Raw genomic sequence first — 13,147 nt, 5'->3', positions numbered from 1 at the left:
CTGCCCTAATGATGATGTGAATTAATCAACATTCTCTGTCTTCTCTTCTGGAAAGACACCATCTCCTGTCTTTAGTATCGCTTTGTTCTCCATTATCGTGTGGTTTACCTCCCGTTTCCAGCTGTATTTGCTCTTGTTTATCTCTGATTTTGAGGCCCTGCTCAGTCTCTAGCGCTATGAATTGTCACCTTGCGTTGCCAGTGCATCCGCCCTTGCGTAACAATGAGTCCGGAGGGCAGGTCAACTGCGAGGCTCCAGGCTCCGACCCCTCCTGTTGACTCATAGAAAGAAAGAGCACGGCCTAGCTCTGTGACTTCACCGAGACAGAACTCCTGCAATCTCGTCCGCTCCCTCCAAGTGACACCGACCCTCCCCAGACTCGCCAGGAGTCTAAACGGCACCAAAAGCATGGACAACGCCGCTGTGATCATTGACAACGGCTCGGGTCTCTGCAAGGCAGGACTAGCCGGGGACAATGCCCCGAGGTCGGTGATTACATCCATCGTAGGACGCCCCAAGGCCAAGGCGACCATGCTGGGTGCTGGGCACAAGGAGTATTACGTTGGGGAAGAAGCCCAAGTCAAGAGGGGGATCTTGAGTTTGAAATATCCAATTAAACATGGCATAGTGGTGTGCTGGGAGGACATGGAAAAGATCTGGAGACATGTGTATGATTGTGAGCTGCGCCTGAAGTCGCACGAAAGGCCGGTGCTGTTGACTGAAGCCCCCCTGAACCCTTTACACAACCGGGAGATCATGACCGAGATGATGTTTGAAAGTTTCAAGGTGCCTGCGATGTATGTGGCGGTGCAGGCTGTCCTTGCTCTGTACGCTTCAGGGAGGACCACCGGCTTAGTCATGGACAGTGGCGATGGAGTGACCCACACCGTACCCATCTATGAAGGCTACTGCCTCCCGCACGCCGTCTACAGGTTCGACCTGGCCGGCAGGGACATCACCCAGTACTTTGTCAGGATTCTGATGGAGGTAGGCCATACCTTCATCTCCTCTGCAGAGAGGGAGATCGTCAAGGACATTAAGGAGAAACTGTGCTACGTCGCGGTCGATCCACAGCTGGAGATCAAGAAGAAACGAGAAGACGTGCAGAAGGAATATAAGCTGCCTGATGGAAATGTCATCCAGATCCAAAGCCAGCTTTTCCGAGCTCCGGAGATCCTATTCTCCCCTGCCAGCGTGGGCTTCGAGTGCCCTGGTGTTCACAGGCTGGTCTTCAAGAGTATCTTGAAATGTGACATCGACCTGAGAAAGTATCTGCACTCAAACGTGCTGCTGTCCGGAGGCTCCACGCTTTTCCCAGGTCTGGACGAACGGCTGTTGAAAGAGCTGCAGTTGCTGGCTCCCACTGGAGTGCCGGTCAAAGTCATTGCCCCTCCGGAGAGGAAATATTCCGTTTGGATTGGGGCTTCCATCCTAACCTGCTTGACGTCCTTTCAAGAAATGTGGATCACTGCTTGCGAGTACTTGGAGATGGGGTCTTGTGTGGTTCACAGAAAATGTTTCTAGGAATTCCTGTAAGAATAACAACTAACGCCAAATGTTGCAGATACTTTAGTCGGCCGTGGGTTCTTAATGTTAAATGAAAATAAACAAATGGAACTCATGCTTCTGAGTAGCTTTGGTTGTGGGTTGCTCTGACTTCAATTGCTGGTAGATATCCATATGTTTATGAGTTATTAAAAAGTGTATATCCATGTGCATTCCTTGTGTACGAAACGTTACTTCCTGCTATTGTGTTTTTGTGACATTTCTGCGTCAACTTATTCACATTATGAATCCGTGTCCACATTTACACTTTCTATAAACCTGATTGCAAACATTCACCACTGGTTACAATGTAATACTTCAATCTCACAAATCCAAGCGTTTAAACCTATAGACCGGAGGGGACTTTTCTAATGAAACGGCTGGCACGGTGGCTCAGTGGTTAGCACTGCTGCCTCACCGTGCTTGGGTACCGGGTTCAGTTCCAGCCTCGGGCGACTGTCTGTGTGGAGTTTGCACATTCTCCCCGTGTCTGTGTGGGTTTCCTCCCACAGTCACAAAGATGTGCAGGTCATGCCATCAGGGGAGATGGGTTGAGAAGGAGAGTCCTTCATGCTAAATTGCCCATAGTGTTAGGTGCATTAGTCAGACGGAAATGGGTCTGGGTGGGTTACTCTTCAGAGGGTTGGGCTGAAGGGCCTGTTTCCACACTGTAGGGAATCTTATCTAAATGTAACTTTCTGCTTCCTAAATTATAAATATGCATTGGTTTTATATTTATAAATTAGAACAAAAATGTAACATTGAATTGAAAAACAGATATATATTATTCTACATCAACCTTATTAAAACATTTCCTATCCTCTAACTACAAATCAATAGAAGACTGTGTTTGATCTTGATTCCACTCAATACTGTAACGGTAAAGTCAACATAATCCTACTGGACCTTAGGGCTGATATCTCATGAGAGTGACAACTGGCTGTGGTCAAACCTGAGGTTCACCATGCCTCAGGTGAGGGGAGATGGGTTGAGAAGGAGAGTCCTTCATGGTAACCTCAGGTGGTGCAGGAATTGAACGCAACCTGTTGGCATCACTGTACATCACAGACTAACCAACTGGGCTAACCAAGTGTCTACTCTGCTCAATGGAAGATCAGTGTGTAAAGTACTAAAATATATGGAGAAAAGTTACATCCTACCCCAAGTTAAATCTTAACAGATGGTCCGAGGAATGTAGGGAAACTAGAGAAAGTTAAATTTAGGGTTTATTGAATGGATGTATTTTGTGGTATCATGTTGGCGACAAAAAAAAACCAAAATAATTTGAAAAAAGATTTGAATGAAATAAGATAGTCTGCATTCATGCAGCAGCTTTTATGACCTTGGGATGTCCCAAAGTGCTTCCCAGCTAACTAAGTACTTTTGAAATGTGGTCATAATCTGAAAAGCACAGTGACTAATTTGTGTACAGCAAAGTCCCACATGGCAATAAAGTAGCCAAGTAATCTCTCTAGAGTAAAGAATTAATATTGTCCAAAATATTGAATGAGCTCCCTTTCTCTTCTTTGAATACTATTGTAAGATCTTTTACACCCATCCAAGAGGGAAGGATCATATTTTTTTCTCTCTGAGAACCTTATGGAAATTTTCTTGACTGCTATTTTTTGGGCTTCAAAGTCTACCTTTTGGTCTTCAGGAGCTTCATGTACATTCTCATGAACTTATTTATTATTTGATGCAGTTAACAATAATGTCTTCTAGTGTCTGTATTGACATACAGGATGTTTGGAGGTTCACAGCAGCAGGATCAGAAGAGTTCATCATTATCATCAATAATTGCCAAACCTTTGTTAAACTTTAAAGTTCCAACACACAAGGAAAGCTTTACTTTCCCTAAGCATCACCTCACTTAAAGTGGCCTAAGACAATATGTGTAAGTTCATTACAAAGGGTGTTTTTTTTTAACAATATTCGACATACACTTGACGAACAAAATTTCAACATTCAAAACATGGCTTCCCTAGATTTCTAAGATCATGGTTAATGCATTTATATCACATTTGCTTAAAACTAGAATATTTTAACCAGGCAGTTACTATCCTTTATAATTGCATTGCTTTAAATTTAACAACTGACAAAATATTCATTACAATGGCATTAACGGGTATGGAATGAGCTGCCAGAGGAAGTTGTGGAGGCTGGTACAATTGCAACATTTTAAGAGGCATTTGGATGGGTATATAAATAGGAAGGGTTTGGAGGAATATGGGCCGGGTGCTGGCAGGTGGGACTAGATGAGTTGGGATATCTGGTCAGCATGGACGGGTTGGACCGAAGGGTATGTTTCCATGCTGTACATCTCTATGACTCTATGACTTTATTTTCCCCATCAAGTAACTTATTAAAATGAGATTCTGCATTTGTTTTCAATGTAATATAATGGAGGAAAATGTTAACTTGTCCACTTTGGCAGAAAGAATAGAAAAACACCATATTCATTAAGTGAAAGATTTCAAAAATCTGAGGCACAGAGGAATCTCGGTGTCCTGGTATATATTTAATGTAAATTTACTATGCAGGTATAGGAAGTGATGGAAAGTTGTGTTTTATTGCAAGGGATATGGAATATATAAGTAGTGATATTTTGCTACAATAGTTCAGGCTATTGATGAGACTACATCTGGGGTACTGTGTACAATTTTGGACTCCTGCTTCAAGCAGTAATATCAATGCATTAGAAGCAATTCAGACAATATTCACTTGGCTGATACCGGAGATTGGGATTATCCATTACGAAGATTGGACTGGCTGGGCCTGTATCATTGAGTTTGGAAGAATACAGGGTAATCTTGTTGAAACATTTCACGCTGAGAGGACTTGTCAGTGTGGATGCTGAAAAGATATTGCCTCTTGGGAAAAACTATCACTAAAGGAGACAGCATAATAGTAAATGATCTTCCATTTAAGATGGAGATGAGGATTTTTGTTTTCTCCTGAAGAGGGTCACAAGTCTTTGGAACTCTCTTCTTCAGAACTGAATGTAACTGGAAAAAAGTTGACTTTATGCAGAATATAAGTGTGGGAGGGAGTAAGGAGTAAATGATAGGTAGAGATAGAGCCCAAAGAGAAAGAAGAACAGACAAAGAAGTGGAAAACGATCAGCCTAGTCGAATGAATAGCTATTAATGGGGACTATTAGTGGCTAACAATGGGTTGTGTGATAACAAGGCCTGGTGTGTGGGGGTTGGGCAAAGGACATGGGAGAAGGTGCCTCAAGTCCAAAAATTGTTGAATTCGATATTGTGTCCAGCAGGCTGTAGAGTTCCCAAATGGAAACTGAAGGGCTTTCTTCCAGTTGAGTTTCATTGGAGCATTGCAGCAAGCCTGAGACAGAGATGTTGCATGGGGAACAAGGTGGTATAATGATGTGGTAGGCAATTGGGAGCTCAGAGTCTTTTTTGCAGACAAAATGTGGGTGTTCTGTGAAGTGGTCACCCACTCCATGCTTTGTTTCCCCAGTGTACAGGAGACAACATTATGAGCAGTGGATGCAGTAGACTAGATTGAGTGAAGTACAAGTAAAGTACTGCTTCATCTGGAAGGGGTGTTTGGGCTCTCAGATGCTGAGGGGGGAGGAGGTAAATGGAAAAATGTTGTACCTTCTGCGGTTGCAGGGAAAGTTGCTGTGGAGCTGTGATAGGGCTGTTGGGAGTGAAGGTGGAGTGGACCAGGGTGTCCTGGAGGAAACGGTCCTTGTGGAAGGCTGACCGGGGGAGAGGTGGGGGGCGGGGGGTTGTGGGGGAATATGTGTCTGATGGTGGCATCCCACTGGAGGTTGCAGCAAATGACAGCTAATGACCCTGTGGATGTGGATGCTGGTGGGATGGTAGCTGAGGACTGGGGGATCCTATCACTATAGTGGGAGGGAAGAGAGGGAGTGAGATTTGAAGTGTTGGGGATTGGTCAGAACTGGCTGAGGGTCCTGTAAACTACATACACTTTTGTAGTCATTCTCTGTTTAAATTATAGTCCATCTCTTGATTCTCAATGGACAACATTTGACAAGTTTTAGCCCACTCACAACCTATCCCCTTGCAGATTCCTTATTTTCTGATTACAATATGCCTTCACACTTGATTAGATTAGATTCCCTACAGAGTGGAAACAGGCCCTTTGGCCCAACAAGTCCATACCGACCCTCCGAAGATCAACCCACCCAGTCCCCCTACATTTACCCCTGACTAATGCACTAGTACTACAGGCAATTTAGCATGGCCAATTCACCTAATCTGCACATCTTTGGACTGTGGGAGTGAAACCGGAGCACCCGGAGGAAACCCACGCAGACACGGGGAGAACTTGCAAACTCCACACAGACAGTTGCCTGAGGCGGGAAATTGAATCCAGGTCCCTGGCGCTATGAGGCAGCAGTGCTAACCACTGAGCCACCATGCCACCCTTTTAGTTTTGTATTATCAACTAATTTAGATACATGACATACCTATCCTTCTTCCAAGTCATCAATATAGATAGCAAATGACTGAGGCCTAGGACTGATCCATTGGTTATGCATTTCCAACCTGAAAAAGAACAATTAGTTCCAAATTTCTGTTTTCTGCCGGTTAACCAATCCTCAAACCATGCCTTACAATGACCTTCTTCTTGTTGTGCAATAACTTTTATGGTGCCATATTATCAAATACTTTCAGGAAATGAAAATACAGTACATACATTGATTTTCCATTATGAACTCTGCATTTTAAATCCTCAAAGAACTTTTTTCACAAAATCACGTTGATTCTGTTTGATTTCATTACCCTTTCACAATATGTTGCTTGAAATAACTACACAGAGGTCAGTATACCGTCACCAAGTCATTTTTTATTTACATGTACACAGTACACTGGATGTGGCTAGTCAGGTTGGAGTCAACTGTTGAAGTGAGGAGATTTTGAATTCCCTGTTCATTTTTTTTATACCCCCGCACTACCGCCTAACTGCGGTAGTGCTTATTTATTCCCCCACGCACCCATGTTGTGTGTGTGCAGGTGTGAGAGAATCCCCTGTTCATGTCTGACAGCCAGGACTCCCTGATTGGTCCTGGTTAACAACCCCAATCAAGGGATCTCATAGTCAATAAGAACCACCTGATTCCAATCACTCCATTGCCAATTCTCCTTTAATAAAGGACTCCAGCATTTGTATAATGTCAATGTTAGGCTAACTGACCAATAGGTTCCTGTCTGTAACCTTCCATTCTTGAATAGGGGTGTCTTGAATCTTCCCAGATTCCAGTGAGATCTGTAATATTTCAACCAATACCTTCGCTATCTCTGCAGCAACTTTCCTTTAAACTCTTGGATGTAAACTATTGGGTCCTGGCAACTTGCCGTTGATCACCTTTGTTAACCATAGGTGGTTCATGCTTCACATCAAGCTCTTCTTTTTGACCGGAATCTGCTTTTAGATCTCTACAATGTGGGAACAGGCCTTTTGGCCCAACAAGTCCACGCCGACCCTCCGAAGAGCAACCCATTCAGACCCATTCCCCTACATTTACTCCTGACTAATGCACCTAACACTATGGGCAATTTAGCGTGGCCAATTCACTTAACCTGCACATCTTTGGACTGTGGGAGGAAACCAGAGCGGACCCACACAGACATGGGGAGAATGTACAAACTCCACACAGACAGTTTCCCAAGGTGGGAATTAAACCCGGGTCCCTGGCACTGTGAGGCAGTAGTGCTAACCACTGAGCCACTGTGCCGCCCAAGAAAGGGGCCCTTCAGCCTATCAAATATGCACTCACCCTCCCTCCCATGCCCAACACCTCCCCACGGCTAACCCACACATCCCTAGACACTAGATGCAATTTAGCATGGCCAATCCACTCTAACCTGCACATCTTTAGTTTGAGGGTGGAAACCAGAGCAAACATGCACAGAGAACATGCAAACTCCACACAGGCATTCTGCCTGAGGGTGGAATCGCACTCAGATCCCCAGCACCATGAGGTAGTAGTGCTAATCACTGAGCTACCAGGCTGCGCAGCTGAGCATTTTGCTGAGCATTATGAAATATCTGCTTTAACGTCTGCCACTACTCATCTACTGACTTTCCCCCTAGTCTATTTTCAAAGATTGCTCTGGATAACTCTTTCTTCATATATTTGTAATTGTCTTCATTCATGTTGAGGACACTTGTTTGAGATCCAGATTGCTCTGCCTCAAATTGAATTTAAAATTTAGTCAAATATAATTTCCTTTTCAAAGAAATTATGTTGAAGAGAATTTTCTATGTGCCCCACTATATCTTTCAACATAAAATAAATCCACCAAATTCAATATGACAGATATTAAGCCAACTGTTCTCTGCCACCATGGGGCAAGATGGTGACTCAGTGGTTAGTACCAGCACAGCACCAGGGTCCCAGGTTTGATTCCAACCTCAGGTGACTGTGTGGAATTTGTACATTCTCCCTGTGTCTGCGTGAGTTTCCTCCGGGTGTTCCGGTTTCCTCGCACAGTCCAAAGATGTGCAGGTCAGGTGAATTGGCCATGCTAAATTGCCCATAGTGCTAGATGCATTAGTTGGAGGGAAATGGGTCTGGGTGGGTTATTCTTCAGAGGGTCTGTGTGGGCTTGTTGGGTCAAAGAGCCTGTTTCCACATTGTAGCGAATCTAATCTTTTCTGCTTTCTGTCTTCCCCATTTCTTGAATGGTGGAATCACATTCGCTATTTTCCAATCTGATGGGTTATTTCTAGGCTCTAGAAATTTTGGATAATTCTAGTATTATTTCAGCAACTGCATATATTAAAATTCAGGAGGATCTGGAGAGTTGTCACCTTCTAATACTTATTCAGTATCCTTTCTCTGGTGAATGTAATCGATTAAATTTCCTCCCTTTCTTACACTTCCTGTTTCATAATTCTTTATCTGATATATTTTGTATCCTCTACAGTGAAGATTTATGCTTAGTACCAGTACAATTCGTATGGCAATTCTTAATTTTCCATAACCATGACAACATTGACACTCTCAAAAACAAACCCTCACTTTATTTACAATTGCTTTTTTTAAAAAATGTGAATAAAAGCTCTCACTGTTTGTTTTTATATTTCAATCTAGCACTCTGATTGCTCCCTCCTTATTAATCTATTAGTCGTTATTTAATCTTCTTTATTGTTGCTTCAATCTTCTAGTTTTGCCACTCACCTTGGTGAAATTATAGCTTCTTCTTTCAAATGATACTATTTTTAACTTTCTTAGCTGGTACATTCTTCCATTGGAGTTTTTGTTTCTCTCTCACTGGAATAAGCCTTTGTTGATTATTCTGAAACATCTCCTTAAATGTCTACTGCTGTAACTCTACTATCCTATTGGTAACCTAATTTCCCCAGTTCACTTTAGTTCTGTCCTCATGCCATCATAAATGCCCTTGTTAAGTTTAAAACAGTTGTCTTAAATCCACTCTTCTCTCCCTCAAATTGAATGTGATACTCCATAATATTATGACTAATATTACATTGGGGTACATTCATGATGAGGTTCTTAATTAATCCTATCCTATTGCACACTATCATTATTATGTATAATTATATTTATAATTGTTGTTATTGAATATGCTTTATTGTTGTTGAATGAAATGCTGACACTTTGGACACATTCTTCTATTGTGGATGGATACATCACTATGTCTTCGAATTGCATATATCTTAATACCTTATGTATTAAACAACATTCTCTAAAGCATTTCTACAGCAGATGCGACTCCAAAAGGTAATGACAGAAGGAAGTTTTGAATGGGTTCAGTAATCTGGATTCTTCATCCACAACTAATTGCCAAAGTCCATTGTAAGTATTCTGTTTGGAAGATGGGGCACTCTTGGCTAACTTTGCTAGGTTTTCATTTGCTGAGGTCCCTGGATAGGTGTCACTTTCTACTGTTCCAGTTAAACTAAATTTGATCCAAGCAAAGATATTTTCTCCTTTGGAATAGTAACATACCTGAATATCATCTCATTGGCATTATAACTCGGGAGATAATCCTTTGTTGTACCTTTTCTGTTTCAACTTTAATTTTGTTTAAGTTGGGGTGAGGGGCTTTCTTCAGAGTGAAGAAGCAAATTGGATTTGCATCATCTCAGAAAGATACGTTTTGTCTTTAGTTTTCCCAACGCTTAAGAACCACTGTGAGAAGACTATACAAAATTCATTTCTGTCTTCTGCATCAGTAATCTTATCGGTCGTACAGATCAATCTCAGCCTTCCCACCTAGTCAAGAATATCCCTGACTTTGAATAAGGTTCAAGGAACTCTTGTTTTTTTAATATTTCAGCATCACAAAAATCTGACCTTTTACTTTAAATTAGGTTCCTCCAAGATCTTATAATTTAACAGATAAAGTTGCAATGCTGTTTGCTTATTTGGTTTGATCATACTGAAACCCTAGTACCAGTATTGAAATTCTGTGGTGTATCAATCCACATATAGTTTAACACTCCAATACCAGTTTGGAGTGTCTGTTATTTCCCTTAAGAAGGTCATTGTGTGGTCTTGTCGTTCTTCAACCTCAGGCCTTCAAGCTGTGGCATTTCATTAAGACCTTTGTCCTTTGTTTGCAGGTTTTTAAAAATATTAGTTACAAAGAGGATTGATGAAGGCAGTATGGTGGATGTTGTAAATACGGACTTCAGCAAGGTGTTCAACAAGGTTCCGCATGGCAGATTGGTTAGCAAGGCTACATCACATGGAATCCAGGGAAAGCTAGCCATTTGGATACAAAATTGGCTTGAACGTAGAAGAACGAGGATGGTGGTGGTAGAAGGTTGTGTTGTAGACTGGAGGCCTGTGACCAGCGATGTGCAATGAGGTTAAATGCTGGGTCCATTGCTTTTTAACATGTATATAAATGATGTTGATGGGAACATAGGAGTATGGTTAGTATGTTTGCAAAATTGGTGGTGTCGTGGACAGTCAGAAAGGTTATCTCAGAGAGTACAGTGGCACCTTGACCAGATGGGCTGATGGGCCAAAGAGTGGCAGATGGGGTTTAATTTAGATAAATGTGAAATGCAATGTCTTGGTAAGGCAAATCAGAGCAGGATTTAATAGCAGGGTCCTGAGAAGTGTTGTTGAACAGAAAGTGCTTGGATTACAGGTTCATATTTCCTTGAAAGTGGAATCAAAGGTAGATGGGGTAATGAAGAAGGTGTTTGGTGCAATTGCTTTTATTGGTCAGTGCATTAAATACAGGAGTTGGGAGATCATGTTACAGCTGTACAGGACATTGGTTAGGCCACTTTTGAATACTGCATTCAATTCTGGTCTCCTAGCTATAGGAAAGATGTTATTAAACTTGAAAGGATTTGGAAAAGATTTGCAAGCATGTTGCTGGGATTGGAGGATTTGATTTATAGGGAGAGGCTGAATAGGCTGGGGCTATTTTCCCTAGAATGTTGGAGGCTGAGGGGTGATATTATAGAGGTTTATAAAATCATGAGGCGCACGGATAGGGTAAATAGCCAAGCCTTTTTTTACCCAAGGGCGAGGTACTCCAAACCTAGAGGGCATAGGTTTAGGGTGAGAAGGGAAAGATTTGAAAGGAACCTAAAGGACAATTTTTTTCATGCAAAAGGTGATGTGTGTATGGGATGAGCTGCCAGAGGAAGTGGTGAAGGCTGATACAATCACAACATTTAAAAGGCATCTGGATGGGTCCATGAATAGGAAAGGTTGAGAGTGATATGGGACAAATGCTGGCAAATGGGACTAAATTAATTTAGGATATTTGGTCAGCATGGACGAGTTGGACTGAAGGGTCTGTTTCTGTGCTGTACAACTCTATGACTCTATAACTTAATTACCCACAATTATGACACTCTGCACCCTTTGCTGGATATTTCTCACATTTGTGAGGCTGATTCCTACCACACTGGTGAAACTTAAAATGTTGGTGCACTTTTGCCCATGTTAAAGTGCTGAGATTTTTATATTCTTCCCCATCCCTGGCCTACAAATTGAATTGTTTCAGTCACTTTTGTCTTGCAATGGGTCCTTTCCTGTCTCATGCACGAATACCTAATTGTGTTTCCTGACTTCTGTTTATCTTAGAATTTGAACTACTTTGTCCAAAGAATATGATTCCTAGCCTGCAAGAGAGCTGATAAACCCAACAATGACTGAATGGCAGATTAAACAGATTTAACCGTTAAATTTCTAAAGGTACTGTTTTCTGCTGGCCTATAGAGATCATTAATAAATTAACACATCATTAGCAATGGTGTCCATGGAATTAATTAACCTGGCCTTTCTTGTCTTTCTTCTCCAAGCCTGAAGCCACTCTATATTGGTAAACTCAGTTTTCTCATTCCTGGGATTGTTGTAGCCTGGAATATTTCTGGAGCGCATTCACTCGTCTTCTGAGCCCCAGAATTGTTCCTACATCTGTTAGTGCTGCTTCAGACATTGTTTACTCAGTTTGGTATTCCGGTTTTCTTCTGATGTTCTTGCGATTTTCTAATATCACATCTTGTTCAGACTCAGTTGCCAGGAAATGGGTTGGAATCAGTTGATTAATAGCAGGAATGAAGAATGAAGAAATATTTTATTGGGAGAAATTGATGATCACCCAGTGCTGGATATCAGCCAGCAGGTTGATTATTTAGGGACAGTGGAATCAGAAAAGGGTCAGTGAGTTGAACTGTGAGTCAACTGTGAGCCTTCTTTACTGCTTGGAGGAGAAAGTGAGGACTGCAGATGCTGGAGATCAGAGCTGAAAATGTGTTGCTGGAAAAGCGCAGCAGGTCAGGCAGCATCCAAGGAGCAGGAGAATTGATGTTTCGGGCATAAGCCCTTCTATCCTGAAGAAGGGCTTATGCCCGAAACATCAATTCTCTTGCTCCTTGGATGCTGCCTGACTGCTGCGCTTTTCCAGTAGCACATTTTCAGCTTCTTTACTGCTTGCTACACCTACACACTTACTTTCAGCGACTGGTGCACAAGGACTGCCAGGTCTCCTTGAATATTAACCTCTCTCAATTTATTGCCATTGAAATAATGATCCACCTTCCTATTTTTGCTACTAATGTGGATAACCTCACATTTATCTACATTATACTGCACCTGCTATGTATTTTCTCACTCACTTTGCTGGTCCAAACCACATTGTAACATTTCTGCATCCCCTTCACAGCTCACCTTTCCACCCAACTTTATGTTGAAAATTAGTTTGTTAGTCTTTTCTCTTTTTAAATAACATTACAATATTAGCAGTTATCTAATGTTTCAACATGATGCAGGGAGCTGGAGAGAATTGGAAAATGATGATCAGAACCTGCATTATTCTCCTCCTTTGCTTTGTTTCACAGTCTGAGATAAGTTTTATCCAGACTGGTGAGTTCCCTGTTTTAACAATTCTAAACTCCTCAATATTTACGAGCAGCACGGTGGCACAGTGGTTAGCACTACTGCCTCACAGCGCCAGAGACCTGGGTTCAATTCCTGCCTCAGGCGACTGACTGTGTGGAGTTTACACATTCTCCCTGTGTCTGCGTGGGTTTCCTCTGGGTGCTCTGGTTTCCTCCCACAGTCCAAAAATGTGCAGGTTAGGTGAATTGGCCTTACTAAATTGCCTGT

At 42.1% G+C, this 13,147-nt stretch overlaps 1 protein-coding gene across 1 annotated transcript; it reads left to right on the top strand.

Annotated features, from left to right (window-relative positions):
• The first annotated feature begins 408 nt into the window (after nt 1–408).
• Nucleotides 409–1,565, top strand: LOC122540392 (actin-85C-like). Its single transcript, XM_043676068.1, has one exon. It carries the CDS (start codon nt 409–411, stop codon nt 1,522–1,524), a length of 1,116 nt encoding a protein of 371 aa, XP_043532003.1. The 3' UTR covers nt 1,525–1,565.
• The last annotated feature ends 11,582 nt before the right edge of the window (nt 1,566–13,147 follow it).

The sequence above is a fragment of the Chiloscyllium plagiosum genome, chromosome 34 (assembly GCF_004010195.1).
Source record: "Chiloscyllium plagiosum isolate BGI_BamShark_2017 chromosome 34, ASM401019v2, whole genome shotgun sequence".
NCBI lineage: Eukaryota > Metazoa > Chordata > Chondrichthyes > Orectolobiformes > Hemiscylliidae > Chiloscyllium > Chiloscyllium plagiosum.
This window is presented reverse-complemented; position numbering and strand designations above follow the sequence as displayed.